Here is a 27,069-nt window from a genome sequence, read left to right as displayed (position 1 = left end):
TGATCCACAGGTCAGTGTTAAGTGGCTTGACAAACAAAAAAGATTCCTTTGAGAAAGGGTCAGATACAAGGACCGGACTGACGATGAGTGAAAAAGCAGCCAATATCCAAAGATCAACTTTGCAGTACACCTGGAGAACTATTGCTCAACATCACTTCTCAAAGCAAAAGAAATGAGGGGTGACTTTTTTTTTTTGCACAGTACTGTAGATTGTAAGCTCGGTGCCACTTTGATGCACTTCTAAAACTGAGTGATACTTTGTTCTAAGCCAAACTAAAAGCCTGCTGTGGGTACACTCACATCATGACTAAAGCTGACTGGAAGACTTCTCATCTATGTCTTGGCAAACAAAGCAATTCAGTGTTAAATTTTTTAAGGGTTCATTGTTTAAGACACTGAAATCATGCATGCTCTGATGTCATGATCGACTGAATTCACACAGCACATTTTTCCAAAACAGTATTTAAAACCGAGACCTATGATTTACTAAGTACACTTGTATGGGGAGAATTTTGTGGATTAAGCTCAGCGGCATTTCAGATTCCTCCGCATGGGCAATGTTAGGGTTTCCAGCTGCTGTTTCATGCTCCCTTCTTTATGCCATGCAATTATGCTGGTTCCCACCGGAGGTTTCGGATTGGGTGGAGCTCTGCAAGGACTTAACTGCTCCTGACTTGGCATAACTTGCATAAATCTACAAATACAGTTAGCACAAAAAAAATGAGACAAGTGCAAACACGCCACATGGAGTACAAAAGAAAATAAACAATAAAAATAGCTACTGTACAGGAAATGGCATTCCTAAACTGGATGAGGCACAAAAGAGACACCACCCAACTTTGTAACTGCTTCTCGAAAGCTGTTGCTGCAGCTTCACGAGTTTGAAGATTTCTTTTCAAAAACACTACACTCTTTAGAAGCTGCTCATAGATATGAATCAGACTGTCCCAAGGCAAAACAAATATATGCCCCATTCAGACATTTTTTGGTATTTTCTGCTTTTGGACATCAAGTAATGGGTTTGATTGTGTTTCATACAGTAAATCAGAAGAGAATATGGGACTGAAAAAACAAAAGCAAAATCACACTTTTGGTTACATGTGTCTGTTAAGAGTTACCCTCTACTTAAAAAAAGTACAAAGAGCTGCTGCTTTGAATCAGATGATTAAAACCACATGCTGTGCGTCTGGGTTGGGAACAATGCGCTGAGACCTGGACAGACAGCACGTCGCAGGGTCTCTGCACTTGTGACAACAGAGTCGTTGTGCAGGAAAGCTGGTAATGCCTGGCACTGAGGTTGCAGCCCCTGCCACCAGCTACTTGGCCACAGTGCAGCTGACAGCCCTAAACATGCTGTACATTTTATTGACAACAGCACCACCTAGTGTCTGGAGGCAGTACTGAGTTTGACAGGGTCTAATTCACGCTGGCAATTTGATGTTTATCAGATATTAGATGATTATCTTCATAATCCTGTTGCTACTTCTTTTGATAAACAAAATGAAAATATTCTAGAGAAAAAAATATTTGTTTTTGTAGAAAGGCACAAAGAGAGACTCTTATAGCTCCCATTGTGCATTTTATTGCATTTAGCAGCATGTGTTTTACAACATTTAAGCAATCAAGATTTCAATTTATTATTTAATTGAAAACGCTTTTTTGAACATCTAAAGCTCACCTAAAAAAATAGGTGATGGAACTTACTTTTAGGGTAATTGCTGTGTAGACAGTGGTTTTAGTTGTGTCAACACAAATAAATAGTACATTTTTCTTATATTTGTAATTGCACATTTGTTTATTCTGATCCCCATTACCTGCATTATGTATTTGAATATATTAAAGCAACGTGTATCACCATATAAACAATCTGTAGCAATAACACACAAAAAACAAGGGTTTGTTTTTCAGCCATTGTTGTTACTGATTACACTTTTTCCTGTTTACTTACACATTTGACTGCCGAGATTGAGAAACTCATTTCAGATTATTTCATAACATAATAATACACTTCTGTATATTGGGTAGCATTCATATTCTCCTTCTCACTTTTTTCTTCCTTCTTTTTGAGTCATGTTTATTTTAATACCTTCAAAATAAGAGAAATCTCAGCACTGGCTGCTGTTTAGAAGCAGACAGAATAAAAACACCCTCCCACACATACAACCACTGACACATGAAGTCATGCACGCACATATTGCCTGTGTCTTTGATGCCTCCTTGTCTGCTCTCCTGACTGCAGAAGCTTGACAGGATTCTGCACCTGATGAGACGTCTTCTACAAGACCCTCTCATCTTTATCCCGTCTCTCCCTGCTGCTGCCGCTGTTTTAGAGGTTTTCTGCATGCGTAATAGTAAATAATTCACTGTCAGCGGCACTGCAAACAGGTCCTGGTGGAGAGAAAGCAGCCTCGCTCATCATTCCTGCAGTGTGCATCCTGGCAGCAGCTCCTGACAGGGACACAGAAAAAGACTGCACAGATCCAGGGAGGCTGCAGAGCACCCACGCCCACCGAGGATACACAGGCTTACCCTTATTCGCCCTCCTTTCTACCTTCCTTTCCTCTCTCACCCACATCCCATCTTATCTCTCTCTCTCTCTTTCTCTGTCTTTTGTGCGCTTGTGTTGTAGGCAGGCTGACCACCGCCTCTCAAACACGCCACTTGCTACTGATCTAAAACTTTAAGAAGAAGCTCACTCAGACAGCTCCCCTTTCCTCCCGACCAACGATGCTGGAAATCGGACCAAGATGGGTGAGGCTAGCCTGCTTGTCGGTTCTGTGTCTGTTTCTCTGCCTGCCGGGGCAGTCAGACAGCAGGAGAGCCCCAAAGATACCCCGCTGCCCTGCAACCTGTTCCTGCACCAAAGACAGTGCCTTCTGTGTGGATACCAAGGCTATCCCCAAGAGTTTCCCCCCTGGAATCATCTCTCTGTGAGTTCTCTGTTTATATGTTTCCCTCTCGCTCAGCAGAAGCATCTTTATCTTAACCTGTGTGAAATCTCGGCAGTCTGCAGGCTGGCACCGACGGCTACATCACTGATGTCACCCTGCGTTATGTAAGGATGCATGAAAAACCCCTCGCTTGCCTTTTAGTTACTTTAAAGTGAACAAAGGTGCGTCTCCTGCTGATGTTTTCACAATGCAGCACGCCTCTGCATTGGCAGTATTATGTAACAGTGACAATAATGTCCCTTTACGGCGAAGGCATGGTAAACTTAGTTGAGGGAGCATGGCAGTAAAAATCCTATCAAGCTCCAGGGAGGAATACTAACAATAGCTCCCCTCTCTCACTGCAGGAGACCTGCTTCTCCTCTGAGAGATTTAATCTTGAAGAGGGCACAGAGAGCTGCTCGGTAAATGGAGCACAAATAATGAGGAGTGAAAGCTTGACTGGGGCAAGGTTATGTTTCACCGAAAAGGTTACAAGGCGCTGATGATGTTAACCCCCATCACTGGTGTTTGACTGTTGGGTCAAGGGAATTGAAGAGCACGGGCTGGTGGTGGTGCCCTCATTTAGTAAGAGAAAAAAGTAAAGTTCTGTTGGCCTATCGAATGATGCAGCCACGACTGCAATTCAAGCTGCAAGCACATGACAGGCAAAGATGACAGGCTTATAAAATGACAAAGAAATATTAAGAATATGGTGTTTTCAACCCTTAGACACAAGCATGGCGTGTGACACATCTGCTGTTGTTTGTCTACACAGGACAATGGTGAACGCAGCCTTCACTACGATCCCTGAGGGAGCCTTCTCACACCTTCACTTGCTGCAGTTCCTGTGAGTTGCCTGACCACGCTACACCCTTAAAACTGCACAACATTGCAAACTTTTGACTCACAAGCTCTCAAGCAACCAGTGTACAGCTATTACCCCCTTTATAAAACGCACACACGCTGTCACGGCGCTTTGTCACACAGGTACGCTTTCATACAGCACGCGGGCATCTTTTGTTTAGCAGGGACAATGAAAGGACTTGAGCCACTGTACTAGAAATGAATGGTTATTGAAAACAGTGGTGACAGCGCAAGTAATAAGGGTTAAGTGGCTCTGTATCAGTGTCATTGCCAATGACTGACTCCCTTCACTTGTGCTCTTCTAAACAAAAGGGCCTTTATGTCCTCAGATGCAATCATAAGTAAGGCGCTCGTGTGCACATCTGCATTTGTGCGTCTCCTTATAGTCCTAATGTGTTATTGTTCAAAACATTTGCCTTGCATTGAGATTTACACACTGAAATTGTGACAAATCGTTTTAGGATAGCAGGACATTGGCTTTTTTTGGTTGTTTTTTTTAACACTTTAAATGGCAACCAGCTGCTTTGTGTCTTCTGTTGTTGGACATGTAGAACTCTAACAGTAAGGTGATTTAACTTTTCCTTCTTTGCGCAGACTCTTGAATTCCAACACCTTCACTACTATAGCTGATGATGCTTTTGCTGGTCTGGCTCACCTGCAGTACCTGTGAGTGTCTCACTTTCCTCATTTGCAAATTACTTTTATTTTATTAATTTAGTCTTTAAGGCAATAAAATTCATTGTAGTATCATATTTCAGTTTACTGTCTTATACGCACTGATAACAAAAATAGTATCTTTGGTTTTTGTTTTAAAACAAGAGTTTGTATAGTACAGAGCAAAAATCTCCAGTCACCCCTCATTTCTGTATATTTTGCTTCCAGATTTTCTTGTGATTTCCCAAAGTGGTCTTGATCAATAGTTCTCCAGGCTTTCTGAAAGTCTTTTGAAAGTTTCTTTGTTTTTTTGGACATTGGCTGCTTTTTCTCTCATTTTCAGTTCAGTCCTTGTACCTGAAATATTTTGTTTTCTTTGTTTAGTGTTTTATTACCAAACTCACTAAACAATTTTGCTGACCTTTATGTAGTTACTCACAAATATAATTTTAATATTAATCTTAATAAAGCTATTGATGCTTCTGGACAAGATTTTATTTTCACCCTGGATAGCTTCAATCTTTGTTAGATCTGTTTGAAAATGTGTTCATCTTCCTGCCCACATTAAGGGCTATACGCTCGATTTAGTCTGCCGTTCTGGGGTCACACCTTTTCATTTTAATGCTGTGGAGTTTCCCATCTCAGATCAAAGCTTACCCTCTGTGACAATATTTTGCCTCTAAAAAATCTCAACAGAAACATGATACTTCCCCCTCAAAAGCATTAATCTCACCACACTCACCAGTTTAATTATTTCCTCACCCTTTATTTCTGCTGCTGCTTTGGTAAATGACTATGATTACAGTTTAACCTGTGCATTCAACTCGCTGGATCTATTTAAAACCCGCACTGTCAGAGTCTTCTTCATGATAAACCTCTGAGCTCTGCCAGCCTAAACCTGTGGGATGACTCAAAAGGCTGTCTAAGAAAATTGAATTGCCTGTGCATGTAGATTGGCTCAATACTTACAGATACTGCCTAATCAACAAATTACTCAGCTTGGATGAGACAAATGGAATAACCTTATATTCAATAACCTCAAACAGCTCTTGTTAAAATCACTGGTGACCTCCTTTTTGGATTAGATCCCATGCTTCTCATCATCCTCATCCTCCTTGACATTCAGTCCCAATTTTGATATAATTCTCCATCCTCTGTTAGAATGACTGCCAGCATTGGAATCCAGGACACAGGACTACATCCTACTTTTCTAACAGGAAACAGTTTGTTCAAGGCTCTCTATCAGCCTCATTCACACATGGTGTCCCTCAGAGATGCTGGGACTCATAATTTGTAATACTTTCATAATTTATTCATAATTTATTTATAATTTATTATTTATAATTTTGGAATACAGTTTTATTTCTATGCTGATGAAACACAACTTTATGTTTCCAAAAACCCAACACCTATGTTCACCCTTTTATCCTCACCACCTGCCTATAAGCCATCACCACTTGGATGGCAATCAATCAGGTCAAACTAAATGGCAATAAAAGTGAAGTTATCCTTATTGGCTCAAAGTTATCTCTTTCAAAAATCTACCCTTTTGTTGTCTCTATAGATAGTTGTTGGGTCCACAATTGTACAAGTGTCAAAAGTCTTGGATTCATCTTGGACAATACTCTCTCGTTTGCTGCCCACCTCAGTGATTATTTACTGTCAGCCTTCTTCCACCTGTGTAACATTTCCAGACTACGCCTTTTTCTTTGGATTATTTTTAATGCCATTCTCGTCGGTCTACTTAAAAAACTCATTCATCAGCTCCAAATGGTACACAACTCTGCAGAACAGATCATCACTAAGTCTAAATTTAATGGATTGCCATTGAACTAAGCGAAAAAAAATATTTTGCTCATTACTTTCAAAGCTCAAAGTCAGTTGGTATCCCAAAATCTCTCAGACCTCCTTTTTCTCACAAACCTTTCTATATTCTACTTTCCTGACTGGTCCCTGTGTCAGTCATAACACTGTGTGTTTCCAGTCATCATAGCAGACAGTTCAGAAAAGAATTAATTTCAAAATATGACACTTCCAATGCAGTGAAAACATACCTGGACAGGTAAAAGATACTGCAACAGTATCGGTCATGGATTGGCCTCCACTGAACCTCAACCTTATTGAATCAGCATGGGATCATGGTGACAGAGATCAGAACAAAAGGCAGCAAACATCCAAAGAAGAACTTTGAATGTCTTTCAAGAAGCCTGGAGAACTATTATCATACCAAATATTGATTTTTCATTGTATAAATATATATTGTGTTTTCCTTATATACTCCATTTCCATATTTCTTTTATGTTTGCCCATTTCAATAAATCGCTGCCCCTCCCATTTCTTGGTAAAACATAAAGAAATGAGGAGTTTTGCACAGCGCTGTATTTTTTAAATAGAAATAACATATTTTCCAAACTAATAAACTGAATCTTACTGTGCTACTGTTACATTATATTTAAAAATAATTATTTCATTGGAGCTGTCAGGGATTCATTAAACTATGTCTATAAAGTAAGTCTTTTATATGGAGGACCACAACGGCAAAACTAACAAATAAATAAATAATTTTAAAAACCCAACATAAAATGTAGGAGACATTAGCAGGTTTGTTTCAGTTTCTGTCTATATTTCTTTATATTTGTATTCATTTCCATATTTATTTTCACACTTTGATTAAAGAATTCATTTTTCTCTTTAGATAGCAAAGCAAAAGTGTAAAAATAAAACACAGAAATACGTTTTATTAACAGTTTTGGGGAAATAAAAAGGCAATGTGAAAATAGTACATAAGTAGCTACGTAAACAAATTACTTTTAGATAATAATTTGATGGATAAAAGTCAATGGAAAAAAATATATAGCTAAATAAATACAGAAGCAGTTTCAATGTTATACAATAATTAACTAATTCAATCACAAACATATTCATTTAGTCAGTAACGGTCCTCCATAGAGGGCATCTTATTTCTCAGTGAAGTGCATAACAGTAATCTGCACAGAATTCTGCAGTATGGCAAAGAATGCCAAAAGTAAACCAGAAAATAAATTTGCCCGCGACAGCAAGTGTTTTGCTTCTGCAGTGTGATCAAGCTGAATATGCCATCTGTGAATTGATGAGCTTTAGAGAGTCGTTAGCCGATGCTCTGGGGTGTGCAGCTTTCCATGATGGCTATGCCTCAGGCTGCTGGCCTGCATCAGTGCCAGTACCATCGCTACCCGCTGTGAATTCTAATAAAGTAATAATATCATATCCAGCCAGAGAGTCTGCATATGATGTACAGCATGTCCTCGGATATCAATAGACAAAGACAGAACACAGAGCTCTCTGTAAGACTGTGGATTTTAATCAGATAAAGCTAAGACGGAAATATATTTTTTAACATTTAGTGTTTCAATTCCTTGCAGTTAATACAAGGACCATTCAATAAGAATACATCCAATACAAAAAATACAACACAAAAGAAAAAGTCAGCCCTTGAAAAAAATTGACTAATCCCTGAAAACCCTGCTGCTGCTACAGCCTCCATCCAATGACGAATGGCTGAATTTCAGAGTTTAACATCACTGTGTGACATATGAATAATTTGTTCCTTCCTCAGGTTCATTGAGAACAACGACATCCAGGCTCTCTCGAAGCATACCTTCAGAGGACTCAAATCTCTGACTCATCTGTGAGTACTTTTCTGGTAACGCTTTCCAATAAAGAACCTGTTACTTAGCAACACGACCGAGCTAATAATCTATGCATTTATGCAACTAACGCAGCCAACTGCTTACTACAAATCACGACACGATGACAACTGTTTTTTCAGCTCTCTCTCAAACAACAACCTGCAGCAGCTGCCCAGAGATCTCTTCAAACATCTAGACATCCTCACAGATCTGTAAGTGCGCCCACACTGAAATCCGCCTCAACATCTCGAGTGCTTTGACCCTACAGTCTGTCACTATGAACAGTGGTTTGCTCAGATTCCCCCGAGGCCTCAGTGGAGCGCCACAAATGGTCCACAGAGCTGTCTGACTGGAGCATGAGCTTTGTTTCTATTTCGGTTCTTGTTTGAAACACACACGTGTTTTTAAAAAATGAACTGTTTGATTTGCACTCTTTGCTGAAAGATTTAAGTTTGAGCTTTCAAGACTGAACTTCACATATTTTCCCTGATCCCCACCTGCTACTTAGAGACCTGCGTGGGAACTCTTTCCGCTGTGACTGTAAAATCAAGTGGCTTGTAGACTGGATGGAGAAGACCAACACTTCTGTTCCCGCCATCTACTGCGCCAGCCCCTTTGAATTCCAAGGACGCAGAATCCGCGACCTTACACCACGAGACTTCAACTGCATCAGTGCAGGTTTAACCTTAATCTTTTATTAGACTACTAAGACTGAACTCCTGACTGAGTACTTAGACTTCTCTTATGTCTCTGGCCATGACGCTGCCTCTGGTTTCTCCTCCTACAGATTTTGCAGTGTACGAAACCTTCCCTTTCCACTCTGTGTCAGTTGAGTCCTATGAGTTCAATGGAGATCAGTTTGTGGCCTTTGCTCAGCCTGATTCGGGGTTCTGCACCCTGTATATATGGGATCACGTGGAAATGGTTTTCAGGAGGTTTCACAACATTACCTGTAAGTTGCTGAGGATGAAGGCATATGAGTGTGTACAGCGCTGTGTTAAGGAACGGGTCCTGATGTTTTTTGACTTCCGTGTGTCTCTCTTGAAGCTCGTTCCGCCGTGTACTGCAAACCCGTGGTGATTAACAACACACTTTACATGGTCGTGGCTCAACTTTTCGGTGGATCTCACATATACAAGTAAGATTTGTTAGTTATTTCTCACATACCACTGGTGACCTGTAAAATGTCTCCAGTATATTAAATATGAGCAGCTAAGTACATAGTCCTTTATTTCCCTTTATTTTTGAGAGAGTAACTCCACTCTAATATCTGCTGGGTAAATTTGAAGCTTGAGTAAATACAGGGAAACAGAGAGAATCAGTGGAGTTTTAAATAGTGCAGGAACGCCACAGATCCACACACACAGGTCAATATTGTCTTTAGAACTTTATGCCAGGTTTTTCTGACACTTGGATAAGAGTGTGAATGGGGTCTGTTTTAGCCCAAACAATGATTCTTTCTTAACCCTAACCAATAGTTTTGTTGCCTAAACTTATCCAAGTACTTTTGGTTCTTAAACTGTGTCTGAAAACTGAAACACAGATCTTTTGGAAAAAAAAATCAACACTAAATTTAGGTTTACTGTGGAATTCAAACCCGCATTTGCCATTTATCCACTATTATGTCATTCTAATGTGGGCACGTTTGTCTCTTTATGCACTACCTCTCCTGTCTTTGCAAAGCCTTTCTGGCAGAAAGCCTTCACACAAGTGAAAAAGATTTCTGAGAGGTAGGTACAAGGATGAAGCTTGACCAAGTTCAGAGTGCAAATGGAGTAGCTCAGGCTCCATTCATTAGACTCTGCAGTCCGCAACACTTGCCAAGAGGAGCAAACAGCTGATTGTTCTCACCTCTCAATAGCCACACTGCACCCTAGCTAAGGCTGCGGTTAGTGGCTTGTGGCAAGAAGCAGTCGTGTTAGCAGTAAGCTGTCAGTTACAGTGAGCGTTCAGCAGTACAAGCTGCAGTTTGTTTGAAAAATAAATACTGCTTGGCAGGTGTATTTTTACCTTTATAATGTAAAACAGACTCGTCAGATCTGTGATCTGCTGCCAGATGAAGCAACCAGTCACACAAGGTTTTATCAAAATATTTTCACCTCATAGCCTAAAATTACTGATGCTTTGCAGCTTTTCTGCAAGGCTAAGCTGACCTGCTGCTCTTACCTTTATCAAAGATGTGATAAAAGAGTCAGTGAACCACTCATCTAACTTTTTGAGCTAATTGTTTAAAGTTTTGGGAATGCACTGACAGCATTTCTGCTAACACAGGTGGGAAGAGGACCCGCAGCGCTTTGTAAAGATCCAAGACATTGACACCAGTCGAGTAAGGAAGCCCAACTTTGTGGAGACCTTCCAGCTGGACGGCGAATGGTACTTTGTGGTAGCAGACAGCTCCAAGGCGGGCTCCACTAGCATTTATCGATGGTACAGCAACGGTTTCTACTCCCACCAGTCCCTCCATCCCTGGCATCGAGACACCCACGTCGAGTTCCTTGACGTTGGGGGAAAGCCTCATCTCATCCTCTCCAGCGCCTCTCAACCACCGGTGGTTTACCAGTGGAACCGAAGCCAAAAACAGTTTGCTTTCCACTCGCAGATCACAGAGCTGGCCGATGTACAGATGGTTAAGCACTTCTGGGTGAGGAAAGTTCTTTACCTCTGTCTAACACGCTTCATCGGTGACTCCAAGATCCTCCGCTGGGAAGGGCAGCGTTTTGTGGAAATCCAGACTCTCCCCTCCAGGGGCTCAATGGCAGTGTATCCTTTCATCGTGGGCCTTCGCCAGTACCTCATTCTTGGAAGCGATTTCTCCTTCTCCAGGGTATACCTGTGGGATGACCTCACTCAGCGCTTTCAGCCCTTCCAAGAGCTCAACATGAGAGCCCCAAGGGGGTTCAATTTGGTGTCCGTGGACAACAAGGATATCCTGCTTGCCGCCAGCTTCAAAGGCAACACCCTAGCCTACCAGCACCTGGTGGTGGATCTCAGTGCCAAGTAGACACCTTCGAGCAACAAGAGGTGTTCCTGGATATGTGCCAAACGAGTAAAAGACTGTTTTTGCCATGGAAATAAAAGTCTGCTGTTTCCTCTGATGTTTTAAGCGAGGCAATTAATTAAAAGAGTATTTAAACTATTTTTATGCACTATCCCTTGATATCTGAAAGAATAACATGTTCTTTGACTTAATAACACAAGTGTCATGTCATTGCTGCATCACTGCTCCAGGTAATGTTGTTTTTGGATTACGTTGTATATCATACTAATGTGACAATGAGATGCATGTGCATCTACTGGATCATTCACTGGTAATTGTACAATTGACAGTAAATCTTCATCAGTTTTCTAACTTCCAACATCTTGGCTAGCTGATCTGAGTAGCTACTTGCATGACATTGTATATCTCTATAAAACAATGCAATAACATAAATCCTTGACTATCTTTATCTTTACAAATGAGATATTCATGGATCTGTTTTGGATCTGCATTTCTAACAAAGTGTCAGAGCAGATCTGAGGACGCATGAGAAACAAACTAAACACAGAAACTACGTAGACCTACTTGAGCATTGGGCAGTTCGGTTTTCTTATGTTGTTTATAAGATGAGTTTACACAGACATTCACTGATTTTGTTATGCTGCAGATTTCCCTGCTTTTCATGGCTGACTTGGAGGTCATGTACAAAACTTTGGGATTTGTGGGAGCAATACCATACCGTCTTTCTTTCTTCTTCTTTTGGCTGCTCCCGTCACAAAAGCAGCTCATCTGCCTCCATTTCATCCCATCCCTAGGATACCCCTCTGTCACACCAACCCTCTGTTTTTTTCCTCTTTCACTACCTCTGTGAATCTTCTCTGCAGTCTGAACCTTTCCTTCTGGCCGGCAGCTCCATCTTCAACATCTTTGTCCAGTATACCCACTATCTCTACTCTACACATGTCCCAACCAGCGTCGCCTTTCTAACTCTGTCTCCACGTATTCATTTCTAATTCTGACAGCTTGCCCTCCTGTCTTTCTGTCATTTCTTGTCTCCAAACTAACTGCCTCTCACACCTCCACCCGCTCCACCCTGCCTTCACTCTCTTCTTTACCTCTCTTGTGCATTGTCTGTTGCTTTGGATGGTAGATCCCAGGTATTTAAACTCCTTTCACGTTTCCCAACTATCCGACACTCTCTATGGAACTATAACAAAATCACTGAATTATAAGACAAGGTCAAGATCCTGTCGCAGTCTATGCTTTGAACAGTCACAAACTGTATTAATTCTTGCTGTGTACATCTGCACATGACTGGGATGGCTGTATAATTAAATCCTATAATTAATTAAATATGGGCTCCAAATAGTCTTGTGTCTTGTATTTTATGTGGTTATGCGTTGGGACACACCTTCATTTACACTGTGAAATCTGGTCCATGATGGGTAATGTCCATAGACTCCATTAAGAGACGTTGCGTACCTCTCGTATGCTCATAAGCGGCGCAACCGTAGCATTCATGAGCAAGTTGAAGGGGCGCTTGCTTTGTTGTTCGGGGTGTCCCTGTGGGTCGACTTGACGTTTTTACGCAGTGGAACGACTGTTGCCGCCTCTCCGTACGGCTGAGAATTGTGAACTCATGTTACCACACATTGTTGTTGTTGGAATGTGAAACGATAGCTCGCGTTAGCGAGATATTTTATTAATGGTTAAGCAGCTCAGTTTGCTGTGGCAGGTGGCATGTGAATGGTAGGATTAACCCAGCAGGTGACATCTGGACTTACATGTTATTAAACGTTGAGCGGTGATATTCTGGCTCTTTTTAAAGGGCTCCTGGTGGATGTTGCTAGCTAACCAAACGCTGCTTCGGTTTTAAGCTAGCTGCCTCAGCTGTCCGATTGGCAAAAACAGCAAGCTAGCCGATAAACAGGTTTACTGAAACTTTAGCTTTGTGTGTTACAAATGTCGAACTCCGCTGAAATTACGCTCCCCCTCGAATGGGACGACGATGAGCGGATGAATTTTATGTTCTCCGACTTCAAGGAGAACCGAGACGTCAACACTACGGACTGGGACAGTAAGATGGACTTCTGGACGGCTCTGATCGTGAAGAGCTGCAAGGACCGCCGCACCGTCTGTGTCAATCTGCAGGAACTGAACAAAATCTTCAAGAGAAAAGAAAAGTCACCGCTTGGCTTGGCTACTGTCATCCAGTCCATGGCCACGTAAGTGAATCTCTGCCCCCCCTCACTAAGCCTGCCAGTCTGGGTCAGTCTACTTAGATTGTCTGTATTTTTCTTTTTCGGCGGACAGATGCGGGAAGATCCAGAGGGAGTCGGAGTTTGCTGCTAATGTGGACTGTGGCTGGTTGTCCTGGGGTGTGGGTCTGCTGCTAGTGAAGCCTCTAAAGTGGACCTTCTCGGCTCTTTTGGGTAGCAGCCGGGTGCATTTGGAGGAGTCTTTTGTCATCATTGAACTAGTAAAGGTTTGTTGTTCTCATTAAAGTTCACATATTCATAGCAGCTGACATCCATACATTCAAGCCACTGAGATCTTTACATTTTTAGTTATACTGTCAATAACTTCTCTAAGTTAATACTGTGCGCATTTCTTATCTTGATCTCCCATAATGCACGTTAAGTTTCATATTGCAGTAGATGTCAAGCCCTGATGCTGCATATTAGTGAGCCAAATTAAATGCATCTTGCATATTTTGAATTGCAGCTAGGATGAGGGATTTCTCTTTCCATTTCTCCAGTATTTGGCAGCCATTAAAATACAAAATTCTCTTTTTGTTCCCCAGGAGAAAGCAGCAGAATTACTCAGGGTCTACCGCAGCAGTGAATTTTCAAGCTGCTCCATTGTGTCATTTCAAGATCTCTGCACCCTCTCCTCTAACATCTGTGCTGATGAGGGCACCCTATGCATGGCGCTCCTGCAGCTGCAGAGGGACAAGCAAGTCATGGTTTCGTTGCACGAAGGCGAGAAGGTAAGTCTGCCCACCATTAACAATCTGCACATTTAACATTTTCAGCGACATCTTTATGTAAGGAATCTCTCTGTCCTTGTGTGTTTTCTCTTACAGATTGTTAAGTTTTGTCTACCTGGACAGGACCGCGTGTCTGCGGTTAGTGACGTGGACATAGGCATCTATCAGCTGCAGCGCAGTGAGAAACTGCTTGGAGAGCGGGTTGAGAAATTGGGTCTCGAGGCTGACAAGTAACTCACATTTTATAATAAACGATTGATTTGGTTTGTGTGCTACTCGTGTCATCAGATTTCTTTAAATTTTATTTTATTTTTTAGGAACAGTGATTCAGAAAGACAGATTTTTGCTGAAATTGCTTTACGTGATCTAATTGCAGGTGCAAAGAGGAAGCAAGGATTCTGCTGCGGGAAGGGAAGAAATCACAGGTTATTACTAATGTTGACTGTTTAAAAAACAAAACAAAAAGTCATTTAAGCACTTGCAACCAAATATGCGATGGCAGTCACAGCACCTATTTATGTTTGCTGTCAATCCAAAAAGGCACTGAGGTGTTTGAGAGGTCGCAAGAGGGTAGAAAAGAGAGCAGACAACTTATTTGCCAAGCTGGAGTCCATCAGGGAAATCCTGGATCGAATAGCCCAGTCACAGAGTGATAAGATGGTAAGGGCAACACTAACAGGAGCTGCCACAGCCTTATTGTACAGCTGTTTATAACCAAGCTGGTTGTTGTCTCATGTCTTTAGGTTATGCAAGCATATCAGGCTGGAGTGGCTGCCTTGAGGCTCTCTCTCAAAGATGTGACTGTGGAGCGCGCTGAGAGCCTTGTGGATCAAATCCAGGAGGTACACAACTTCTTTTTATGTTCAACTTAATTGCATGTTTTATTATTTTTAAGTGGGACTCATTATGATGTGTTCAGAATTTGCAAACTGATGATGACACACAGCTCTCCCCTACATAAGCTGCCTTTTATAGGTTAAAAGTAGTGGTATCAGTGCTGATATTAGATATACTTAGGGATGGGAATTGATAAGAATTTAGCAACTCTGATAACATTATCAGTTCTCATTGGCTCCACTTTGACAGTCACCATCATCTCTAAAGCAGCATAACAAAGCACCTAAAAAGGGAACTGCTTCAAAAAAACCTCCAACAAAGCACAATTCCTGCTAAATATGAAAACAACAAGTAAATGTGTTTTCACTGTACAAAAAACATCTCTGAGTACAAACAGGCCATGGCGGAGGAGATGATAGCAACTAGGGATGTGCAACTCTGAAAAATTACTGATGTGATCACATGGTGCAAAAACAGAATACAAAATACAACAACTCAGGTAGAAAATACTTTTCAGTGTTATTATATGACAGCATGGTTAAGTTACTTTAATTATTGTTGGACTAAAGTCTTAAGTGGTTATTTTATACTTTTTCTTAAAATTTACATGTGGACTGACCTCATAACTTGAAACTTTAGTCATAATTAATATGAGAATGCATCACTCTAACAATATATGAATGACAAAAACATAAGGAGAAGGCATAATAGATCCACTTTAGTTAACTCCAGCATTTAACGATCTTCATGTATCCTCTCTGTAAACAGTTATGTGACACTCAAGATGAGGTGAACCAGACTATATCCAGCGGTGTGACTGCTGCAGGTAAGTCATTCTGTTTGAGCTGTATCTACAAGATGCTTTATATCTGATTTTAATAGAGCTCTAAGTTAATCATGTCTTTTTGTGTTTTTGTTCTGTAGATGAAGACATGGATGAGCTGGAGGAAGAACTGAAATCTTTGTTGAATGATTCAAAGCCAGATTCCGTCTCAGGTTTACCCACAGTCCCAGCAACCAATCTGCAGCCCTCTGCTGAGTCCATCCTCAGTTCTCTGCCCGACATACCTCAACGCCCCTTGAATATTAGCACCGAGCAGCTGGAGGAAGAATTAAATCAGTTGACTCTTACAGATTCAGGTTTGCACTTTGAGTTTTGTTCTCTGTCCAGCTTTGTTGTAAGTTTTTTGAAATAACACACAGTCATTTCTCTGTCCAGGCTTTCAACAGAAGAAATTGACATCGCCAGCCAAGATATTAGATCCTGCACAATGACGGAGCAGGCAAGACGTGGCAAGCCTGAAGGTCTTCATCGCATATCAAGACAAAGTGAAGCTCTTAGAAATTAAAGCGAGTTCGTACAAGTTAAAATAATACTCAGTAGTGATTTGAGGGATTGTGAAGCCAATACCACGTTGACAACAAAGCACTTTCTGTCATTTGTCGTTGAAAAAAAAAAGATTTCCTTATTGTGGGGGCATGCCAAAAAGGACTTTAAAAAATATATATTTCCCCCTCTGTGCACTTTTTAACTTGAGCGCTTTCAAATGCTCTCAAGTCAGGAGTGAACGTTTTAACCCCTTGAAACAGGCTCTTTGGTATGTCACCACTAGGACATAAGTTTATGCTATTTTTGAGAAGAGTAAGAAAACAAACTGTATTTGTTGTTTATTGTGTGTTTATTATTGTGTGTAAATGTCCATCAATAGCAGTCCTGTAAAGTGCATTAAGTGGCCTTTTGGATTGTAAATATGAACCTAAAAGGAAAGAGAATGTTATGCCAAATGATTTATAAAAACTGCATTTAGTCTCAATACAGAGTACCTGTAAAGACTGAGAAAAGCCTACCTTAAGTGAGTTTAACCAAATATGCCATATCAAAAATAAAATTTATTTTAATCACTCATCTGTGGTGCTCGTGCGTCGGTCCCTGTGCTCAGGCTGTGCAAAGGAGACAGTTAGTAGTTGTTTGGAGCCACCTCTGGAATAAACGGAGAATAAACAAGTGTAATTTGAATTGGGCAGACATAAAGCATTTTTCTATTAGAATTGATCACAAAAGCACTCTGGACTGGGTAGGGAAGCCCGCACAGGAAGGCCCACTAGGAAATTTACTTCTTGCATCAAATGTGACCCTAAATATAGTTGTACTGTAAATATTTAGGAAATTACTAGCTTTTCCAAAACTTCTGTCACACAGTATCCACTCGTCAGCCACTTTAACAGGACCTCCTTTGAGTACAGTGAACCTGCTGGAGGCAGCCATCAGACTATAGGTACACTGTGGTCCTGGTCAGCAACAATACTAAGGATAGGCTGTGGCACTTAAAGGATGCTCAGCTAGTACTAACAGGCCTAAGTGTGTCAGTAAATATCCTGCACATTTTCACACCACCACAGGCTCAATGGATATATTCATGCTTTCATGTCTTTGTGCCAAATTCTGATTCTATTATCATGTTACAGCAAAACTCGAGACTCGTAAGACTAAGTATACATTTAATCTTAAAGTAACATTTTTGCCCTAAGAACTGGTTCTTACAACCAAATCATTGAAGTAAAATATTATGTTTTACAAATGTTTTTTATGTTTTTAAGGTACTGTTTACATGTAATGCAGTCTTTGTTTTCATACAGTGACTAATATCCCTTCAGTGACATTTTCTTTTAAAAATTGGGACACCTAGTGTCTGGTAGAAGTACATACACAGGTAAGTATAAAAAGGCAGATTTTTTCCTGATGTGATTCAGTTTTTATTTTTGTTTAAATCTAAGAACAACAGACTCTGTAAATGGGTCAAGCATAACAATGGTATTGTGAGTTATAGTCATGTGACTGCATGGCTGCTGGTGTAGACAGGTGTGCAAAACAGCCACAGTTTGGATCATGGAGAACACTTTCAGTGTGGCCCATCAGCCACTAACAGAAACCCAGTAACCCTTTGAAAAAAATCATTTATTGTTTATTGTACTGTTTTGTATAGTACACCTTACAGTGAAAAGCAGATTATTTAGTGATTTTAATTACCGTCACATTGGTGGTGTAACTACAGTGAATATCTGAGGTGTTGTTGTACTTTCTATTGAGTCCTACAATCAATAATAAATAAAAAAAAGGAATTCATTACAAATGTACAGCTTTTATAAAGTACAATTAATAATATCACAAAAATCCTATTACAGCAGTGTTTTTGAAAAAAATGCCCTTGCATGACAACATCAATGGATAAATGTTGAAACTAAAATTTAGTTGTCACAGTGGCTTACACTGTCTCTCAGAAACACGCACTCGCTGTCGCTCTCTCTCTCACGCCTATTGCTGTTTCTCCCAGTCAGCAAAGGAAAAGATGAGAGTCCAGTTTTCACCTTCGCAACTGCCAATCGTCTGATTGCATATTACACAGCTCATACCTACAGGGCTGTTATTATACTGATATCACAAGCAGATGAAAGACATTCAGGGAGTAATAGTTTAATTATTTCAGCTCTATCCTAAGCAGCTGCACACAGCTTGTTATACAGTTTGTTGATATGTCCAGAGAAGATGAAGAAGACAGAGATATGTAAATATAACTATTAGCCATGACTACATTATGGAGCTCGTGTATGGTAACACTGGTTCAGCAGGCACTGATGCAGATATTTGGCTAAGAATTTGTTGTGTGCACCATGTAAGACAGAATGAAGTGAAAGCCTAAGCAAAAAGTCAATGTGTGATAGTACAAGGACTCACTGGGGTGTACAGTAAATAAACATTTGGCATGCTTTATAGTAGTCCATTTCTACTGTATATGAAAAAAAAAACAAAAGTCCTAATGGAATACCATCACCAAATCATAATATATTTTCATAGTTTCTTTTTTAATATTGCAGTGTTGCGTCAAAAGCAGGCTACAAAGTGGTTCAGGCTGCTTCTTGTTCTTGCAGTGTGGTGTGTATACAGTAGATGTGCATTTAAGGTGCAGGTTTGCAGTGCAGTGTTAAACTGTCCTGTCGGCTCCCGAGCGCTTCCGCACAACCTTCTCCTCGTTGACCTGGTCCACTGCCAGAGTCTCCACGTCCGCCTGTGGCGGAGCCATGGGAGGAGTGCCATGTGGAATGCGGTGTGCCACGCCCACGTGAGCCCTGTACTGACGGTCCCGTGCGGGGCTGTGTCGCGGACTTGCCATAGCGCCAAGTGGAGGAGCATGTGAGCGCTCAGGGGCAATGGGAGGGATGACAGCAGGCCGCTCACGAACTACCTGTGGTTCAGGAGACTCTCTGCCTGCCTGCAAGAAGGGTGTTGGGTCAGGCATGGCCTCCACTGTCTCCCGCAGCACCATCCGTCTACCGTCCGCTCCAAGGCGATACACCTCTGTCAACTCTGGATGTAGAGGCTGGGAGAGGCTCTTCTTCATGCGGCGACGTGGGGTTTCAGGCTGCCTGTCCTTGGCCGGTGGAGGCGTGGGCTTGTACGAGGTGACAGGACTGGCGTTAGGGCTGGCCTCAGAGGAACTGCTGGCTAACAGCTTTTTCTTAGTGGCGTGTAGTTGTGAGGTAAGGTAAGCAATGGTACTGGCTCTCTGCTCTAACTCCCCAGACAAAACAGCCAGTTTATGGCTCTTCATCTTAAGCTCCTCCAGGTACTTCTTTTCTCTCTCTTTGATGGTGTTTTCCAGGACAGAAATCATGGCGTTCTTTTGCTCCAGGTCCCTGAGAAGCTCTGTGTTCTCCTCCTCTTTCTTCTTCAACTGGGCCTCCAGCTCCTCACACCTCCTTTGCAGCTCCCTGCATCGGGCCTCGCTGCTGTCTGCACACACAGAAAAAACCCAACAGCTCTTACATGGAGTACTGTGCAAAAGTCTCAAGCCACCCAACATTCCTTTATATGTTGACAGGAAAATAGGAAATAGTGCAGCAATTACTGAAAGATGCAAACATACATGTAAATACAGAATAAAAGGAAAAATAGTTTGATAATTCTAACATGAAAGTCAATATTTGATATGACCACCTTTATTCTTCAACACAGCCTGAACTCTCTTAGACAAGCTTTCTTGAAATTTTCTTTAAGCAGTCTTAATAATGTTGAGGTCTGAGCTCTAATGAGGCCAATCCATTCTATGTTTTTCTATCCAACTATGCTTTGACTGCATTAGCAATCTGTTTGGGATCTGAAAAATAAAGAAAATAAAGCTGTTGCTAGTACGTTGTTACTCCAGATGGTGCTGCAATGGTATTCTACTTTTCTGCTTTCATAATTGCATCAATTTTGATGAGATCCCGAACTCCACTTGCTGAAATGCAGCCTCAAACCATGACAGAGCCCCCACTGTGTTTTACGGCTGTAGACAATTTCTGTTGTCCCTCTATCCTGAATACCTCCGTACATACCGACAATCATTTGAACAAAAATAAATAAAATAAATTTTAAAGAAATTTCAAGTTTGGAATCATCACTCTGTAAAGACCTGTTGCCACTGACTATCAGTGCAATTCTTCAGCCTTTTGTCCTCATTTCCCTTGCTTAATAACAGCTTCTTGACAGACGCACTTCCACTGACATCATTTCTGATGAAGCTTCAGTGAACAGACGATGAATCAAATGAAGGGTCAGATGCATATCTCAGGTCTCAAGACAGGTCTTTCTGTTGGAAACGACTTTCAGATACTGTTTATCTAGTGTAGGTCATTTTTAAAACCTAACATTTCTTCTATCTGTCCTCTGCTTGTTCAGTTTTAAGGACACTGCACACCATGCTGAGACATGCCAAGTTTTCAGCTAACAGCTCTTTGGGAATCACTTTGTTGGTGCAAAAATACTCATGTAAATCTTAACTCTCTTAAACTGTGTAGTCTTTGGCATTTTTCATTTACACAACTAAAGAAACTGGAAGAAATTTTGTGTTGTTGTGACTGCTAGTAACAAAGTGCCTAAAGATACAATTTAAAATAGCTTCTTTGCTGGTTCATCCCTTGACTTAGCTACCATTTTTATGCTTGAATGATTAATGACAAAATAAACAAACAAAAAAATAACAACAAACCACCACTTTAAAAAACTACAAGAAAGTCTGGCTCCAAAGACCACCGGACTAATCATTAGTGCATTAAGTGCAGACGCTGACTATAGGCTGACAGAGATGGTATGATCCTACAGAGACTCATCTGCAGTGGGCAGAGAGCTTCTGTCTCACATTACATCTGTGGTAGACAGAGTACTCCCATGTGATCTCCATCACTGCTGCCCCCACCCAGCCTTGCCCCACCCAGGTACAATCAATGTATAGCTATGTTTGTATATGTGCAAAAAATATGGAATGAAGCACATTTGTGTATTTTTTATTCAGTAGAAATCCTCAATCCTTTGCAATTCCTTCATTTAGTCTAATCAAATACAGGGGTGGTTACAGCAATGTTATATAATTTTTTTCACTTTCTGAAGGAGGGGCTGGTACATGTTTGCTACAGCTAGAACAGCTGGGCCCTGCTAAAGTGAGCATTTAGCAGTGTGTGCATTAGTGCTGTGACACATAATCTCATTTCCTGCACTCCAATCTCTGAGATGTCCCCCACTAACATGATAGTGCTTCTGACTGGAGGCCTTGACAATACTGATTGAGGCTGGGCCTTTAAGGACACCAACTACGTAATGTGCTCCTGGTGACATACTCACTTGCACACATCAGTGTGGCCATCAATAGTTTGTACATAAATTAAATTGTATTCCGCCTATCAGGTGCCTTTGAGGCTGTGCTGTGGAGCAGCATGTGATTCAGACCAGTGATGTCACTCCATGTCATGGCCCTGGTTTTATGGGGGAGGGGCAGGTGGCAATGAGCAATGGGAGCTGCAATAAACAGCAGGGAGGCCCACACTGCAATACTTCTTGGGTGGGAACAGGGAGAGTGCTGTGCTCCCAGGCCTGTCCACTGACACAGACCTCTATTTCAAAGGAAAAAACACTGATTTACAGCCTTTACTGCTGTGGGGGTTTTGTGCTGCACAGTTTGAAGTAGTTACAGAAAATGTAATATATCATTCTAAAACCCAAAAGACAAAGAATAAAAAAATATTTTACCTGGGGGAAGTGAGTATAATTTGAAACAGTTTTTTTAGCTTCTCTTGTCAGAATACCAGTGTCATGTCAGAAGATTGAACTAATAAGACTGACTGGTCTAAAAAGAAAAGGGCTAGACCAAAGGGCTCACACTGGGCAAAACAGTGTGTAAAGCATTAGCAGTAATCACCTTTCCACAACAAATTAATGGCATCGCTAACTCATGACAACAACGCTGAATGCCAGTGGTATAACTGGTGCTTGTGTACTACAAATGATGCTTACCTGAGGGATCGGAGCTTCTGATAGTGAGCTCATACGTCAGGTCTATGAAAGAAAAAGAAGAGGGTTATTTATAATGCCTGCGCTACATGAGGCTAGAACAGGGCAGCTATCTAACAGCATGCTCCTCACATACTAATTAACAGCAAAGCAAGTTTGGGGAAAACATGTCTGTGCTTTCCATATGGCAGTGTCCATTTAATAAGATTAGTGAGAGCTCATCGTCAGCTTTAGTAAACAGGTTAGCCCTGGATACAGGAAGTCAGGGGCAGATCATGCTGTTTTCTCCTTTTCCTGGGCGACCATATTTATGTCTGCTGCGTGTATCTATTACTGCCAGTAAGTCGCCATATTTTTTCAGACATATTTAGCACTGGAAACGCATCATCTTGCTGACCTTTAGTTCCAGGCATAAGCTTAGGTTCAGCAAAAGCCTCTGTTTTAAATTCATGAGCACTCCCTACCACAGTTGAGATTAAATGTGTTGGTCTTCCACAGCAGCGTGAAGTCCTACTTGTGGCCCTTCTCACCTGTGCACTGCTGCTGTAATCTGCGGATCTCTGCATGCAGCCCCTTTAGCGTGTTGGCGTGGTCCTGCTGGAGGAAGAGCAGGTTTTTCTGTGCACTCTGCAACTGATTTTCCAGTGTTACATTTGCTGACGCCATGGTGGATTTTGTTCGGACACACAACTGGCCTCGCAACCTCCAGGCGGACATGACAGAAAGGAGACGAGGTAGAGACAGAGAGAGTAAAAAAAAAAAAAGAGAGACAGAGAAGAAGACCATAAAAAAAGTAATCACATCAATTCTCACCCATTTGGCTGTAAACGTGAGATTTAGGATACGGTCTAACTTTGCTTTCTAAGCAAACCAGCCAATACGGGATGATACCATTAACCCCATTTACAAAGAAGGGCATTTTACATTTAAACTGATCATCCAAAGGCAAAAACGGCAACTCTGTTTGTTGTTTGTTATGCACAGTAGCTGTGTCGGATATCATTATTGCCTGGGTCAATGCTAGAATAAGACTATAGCAGAGAAAGGCCAGTAATGGCTTTCTGTACTTAACGACCAATCACTGAAATTAGGCTATTGATTTATAATACAGAGTGGGCCCTGCTGGCCTTAAAAAAGGCATCTGAAAGGTAACACTAATCTAATACGTACTAATCCAATTTACATATTATCTTGTAATTTGATAAAGCGACGCAGTGGAAATATTTTTCCTCTGTGAGAGTCTTTCAAATTCAGAATATCTAACAGACCCCAACAGTGAAACAGCATAACATATGTCTCTATTACATAATGCTCTCATTAAGTGTCCATAACACCATCAGTCATAACACTAAATCAAAGCTGAACACATTAACAGATGTCACGGTGAGTGACACTGGGTGTGGCTTGCCCCACCTTCTTCCACACTCTCTTCACTGAACATCCTTGTCTCCAGAGGCGAGTCTCAATATCTCCACCCTCTGTTAAACTGTGCTGAGGCTTCAGAGAACACTGATCTCCGCTAAAATCCCCTCCTGTATACAGAGGCAGCCTCTGACTGCAATCATAAGTGTGTTTCAATAAAACATCTCTGAGCTTCCCACTCTTACATCATCTAACTTATATGAATAATACATCCCATGCACCTGACCTAACATGCTCCCTAGTTTTAGCTCTCACGCGCCTGTGTGTTTTTGCCATGAAAACATGTGATAACCAAAACACAGCCTGGCACATACAGCTGGGGGTGTGTCACAAAGGCTGAGGAGATAATCTATTATTGATGAGTAATGTGCGGTCCTTCCGGTAAACCCTGCGCTGCAAGCATATCTCTCATCCCATCTCCTTCCTAGAATAGCTTTGATAGCTTTCCGCTTGCAAAGACGTGACCTCTGCCAACTTTAGTAATATGGCTCATGCCATAGCATGGAGGTGATTCAAAAAGTGTATGGATGCTCAGTGAATTAAAGAAAGACAGTTCCTCTAAGATGTAAATCCTTGCCATTTGAGCGTGTTTACTTGACTCTCTTTTCCTAATGTAGCAACCAGTATTTCCCCACACAGAGAATATAAATAATCAATGAACTGCAGCAGCAGAACGAAACATTAGCAAATAGCTACTATCCTCAGCCACAACTCCTTCGCTGTCACGCCCTGTAATGACGCTGAAACTGCACGCAAACGTGCATCCTTCAACCTTGGATTCCACACTGTAAACAGAAGCTTCCCTTCCAGCATCTTCTCTAAATCTGTTGCTTGTATTTTATGGAAAGATGCAGTCTGGGTTACTCTCCACAATAATCACGTCCTCACAGAGAGTCATGTTTATGTCATCAACAAAAGCATTAAAAGGAAAGCAGAGGCAGCTAAAGCTTAAGTGGTCTAACTACAAACAACGCCTGCAACTGCAACAGGACAGATAACGCTACGTGTTATTAGACTGCGCTCCACTACACTTTTTCAATTTCAGCACCTGCATTGCGGACAGCACCCCGAAATGAAGCCTCCGCTGGTCCTGGCGGTAGTTGCCAGAGGATCATTGTTTTAACGTTAATCTTCATCCAGAGACTTAATTCTCGACTTGACCTTCTTTATCTGTACCGAAGAATAAGAGAAAGTCGTAAATCAGGCCTGGCGAACGGTGGAAGTGAAAGGCTTCAAAACACCCCACTTTCTGTGGTCTTTTTGACTCCGCGTGCTGTTGGATGCCATTGCTGCGTTTCAAGGGGTCATTACAAAGGCTGTCCTTGCAACCAATGCTATGTGCGACTGTGGTCCAGGGAGGAGCTGACCAGTGTCCAGCAAACAGTACATTTTCTTTCTCTGGTGGGTCACACCAAACCACACTTTACAATCACCCAAAAACAGCCTGCTGCACGCACAAAGCAACCGACCAATCCTAGCATGAAGATGGGGTTTTATTTAGCTTTGTGGAGGTGGTCAGGTAAATTCGGGATACACTGAATACATCCAACAGGGCTTATCCGTACTTTCGATGAAAGTCCTGCAGCAATGCGCACACATTAGCAGGTGCCATGCCATTATTAACGACATTAAGGCTTTTTCTGACGTGGAATAGACAAAACAATTTAAAAGTTAAAATGTAGTTTTATTGAGTGTGTTTAGATTAATCCCAAATAAAACTGAAGCACACAAAAATTAGCTTCAGATAAACGAAACATATATTTTAATGTGCCGATAGCCTCCTTCGAATAAAACGGGGTAACTACGTAAGCTATGAGGCTTTCATTGATGCTAGCCTAGCTTAACTGCTAATAAGGCTACAACAGTACCTTGACGTTATATGGCGGAGAGCTTACCTTACAGCTAAAAATACTCGGCCGTCGAATATCTTCTAAAATATCGGGAAATGTGGATAAACAGACTAGCCACACCGGCTAAGCGCAGTCCGCCTTGTGGGGCATGTCAAGGATGCTGCTGTCAGGGGTTCGCCTCCGCTGGGTTAAAGAGAGGGGTGGCTGTGTCAGTTTCCTATCATCTCCCCGAGCTACTAGACAAAATAAAGCGGTGCATCATGGGAAACCTGAACGTTAAGCGATACAACCCTAAAATGTTCCAGACCAGTGACTTTTGACCAGTTACATTAAAGTTAAAGGTTAGAATCACAGCTTGAATTTACGTGAGCTGAAACTAAGCAGCTCACGTAAAAGTAGAATAGAGTCTACTAACCTTTAAACGTCATTAAATGTGGAAGTAGCAGCTCTTACGGACGTGCCACCGTTTACGGGGAGAGCGTCGTCACCATAGCAACAGAAACTGTCACTTGTTAAGGGGTGAGGCGTACACGCCATCTAGTGATAGAGTCGAAGTAAGTAGTTGTTATGTCAGGTGTGACGTGTCATAACCTTCTTGATGCTTATGATAGTTTATTCAGGCGCTAGGTTTGATTTTTAGTTATGTCAAAGCGCCTGGAATGCGTGAAAAAATAAAAATGAACGAAAGCTGTTGGACAGTACAGCTGCAGGGCAGCAGGGGGCAGTATTGCTCCTCAATTACTGTGTAGGCGGTAAAACAACAGCAACCGTTTTTTTCCTTCCACTTATTACATGTTTTGACATTACACTCTCTCTTTCTCGTTTTGGCTGCACTAACAGAGTCACACTCTCTAATCAACAATTAAAATGATCACTACCAAGTTCATCACATTAACAAATAAAAACAGAATAAAGGTAAATTAACAAATATCTGTTCAAATTAGGAGAGAGCCAGTGGAGATTAAATGTGTTGGTCTTCCGCAGCAGCGTGAAGTCCTACTTGTGGCCCTTCTCACCTGTGCACTGCTGCTGTAATCTGCGGATCTCTGCATGCAGCCCCTTTAGCGTGTTGGCGTGGTCCTGCTGGAGGAAGAGCAGGTTTTTCTGTGCACTCTGCAACTGATTTTCCAGTGTTACATTTGCTGACGCCATGGTGGATTTTGTTCGGACACACAACTGGCCTCGCAACCTCCAGGCGGACATGACAGAAAGGAGACGAGGTCGAGACAAAATGATCACTACCCAGTTCATCACATTAACAAATAAAAACAGAATAAAGGTAAATTAACAACTATCTGTTCAAATTAGGAGAGAGCCATTAATATCAGATCTGATATAATGATTATCAAAGTCAAAGTCAGTGCTTCATGTAGCTTTGTCTGTCAGATATTTTGTCAATGAATACAATGAAACAAACATAAAAAAGTATTGATAATTCTATAAAATATATTAAATAATAGTTAAATAATAATCTCTTTTTATCCTCAAAATTGAGATCATGTGCATTCCTGTTTCTGATCATCTCTCAGATGTTTGTAAAACTTGATTGTGGTAAAT

The 27,069-nt window shown here is 41.4% G+C and overlaps 3 protein-coding genes across 6 annotated transcripts; 2 read left to right on the top strand and 1 right to left on the bottom strand.

Moving 5' to 3' along the window:
• Positions 1–2,168: 2,168 nt before the first annotated feature.
• Positions 2,169–12,463, top strand: lgi3 (leucine-rich repeat LGI family, member 3). The gene is made up of 9 exons (XM_005926975.3): positions 2,169–2,930; positions 3,706–3,777; positions 4,389–4,460; positions 8,044–8,115; positions 8,257–8,328; positions 8,625–8,794; positions 8,904–9,068; positions 9,164–9,254; positions 10,388–12,463. The coding sequence occupies exons 1-9, from the start codon at positions 2,728–2,730 to the stop codon at positions 11,115–11,117; spliced, it is 1,647 nt and encodes a 548-aa protein (XP_005927037.1). The 5' UTR covers positions 2,169–2,727; the 3' UTR covers positions 11,118–12,463.
• A 246-nt stretch (positions 12,464–12,709) lies between these two features.
• Positions 12,710–16,408, top strand: chmp7 (charged multivesicular body protein 7). Its single transcript, XM_005926974.3, has 10 exons — positions 12,710–13,318; positions 13,407–13,578; positions 13,897–14,082; positions 14,179–14,312; positions 14,459–14,507; positions 14,623–14,742; positions 14,826–14,924; positions 15,688–15,745; positions 15,844–16,059; positions 16,139–16,408. Exons 1-10 carry the CDS (start codon positions 13,056–13,058, stop codon positions 16,192–16,194), a joined length of 1,353 nt encoding a protein of 450 aa, XP_005927036.1. The 5' UTR covers positions 12,710–13,055; the 3' UTR covers positions 16,195–16,408.
• Positions 16,409–17,857: 1,449 nt separating this feature from the next.
• Positions 17,858–26,733, bottom strand: ccdc92 (coiled-coil domain containing 92). Of its 4 annotated transcripts, none has more exons than XM_042222807.1 (5): positions 25,928–26,037; positions 25,558–25,745; positions 22,771–22,943; positions 22,244–22,285; positions 17,858–19,708 (listed from the first exon to the last, which is right to left on the bottom strand). In XM_042222807.1, the coding sequence occupies exons 3-5, from the start codon at positions 22,904–22,906 to the stop codon at positions 18,900–18,902; spliced, it is 987 nt and encodes a 328-aa protein (XP_042078741.1). In that variant the 5' UTR covers positions 22,907–22,943; positions 25,558–25,745; positions 25,928–26,037; the 3' UTR covers positions 17,858–18,899. The 4 variants fall into 4 exon arrangements, with proteins under 4 accessions (XP_042078741.1, XP_042078742.1, XP_014190563.1 ...); XM_042222808.1 differs by having other exon boundaries at positions 25,558–25,748; positions 25,928–26,004; XM_014335077.2 differs by lacking the exon at positions 25,558–25,745 and having other exon boundaries at positions 25,928–26,033.
• Positions 26,734–27,069: the final 336 nt, after the last annotated feature.

The sequence above is a fragment of the Haplochromis burtoni genome, unplaced genomic scaffold (assembly GCF_018398535.1).
Source record: "Haplochromis burtoni strain Fernald_Lab_line unplaced genomic scaffold, NCSU_Asbu1 Contig_95, whole genome shotgun sequence".
Classification (NCBI taxonomy): domain Eukaryota; kingdom Metazoa; phylum Chordata; class Actinopteri; order Cichliformes; family Cichlidae; genus Haplochromis; species Haplochromis burtoni.
This window is presented reverse-complemented; position numbering and strand designations above follow the sequence as displayed.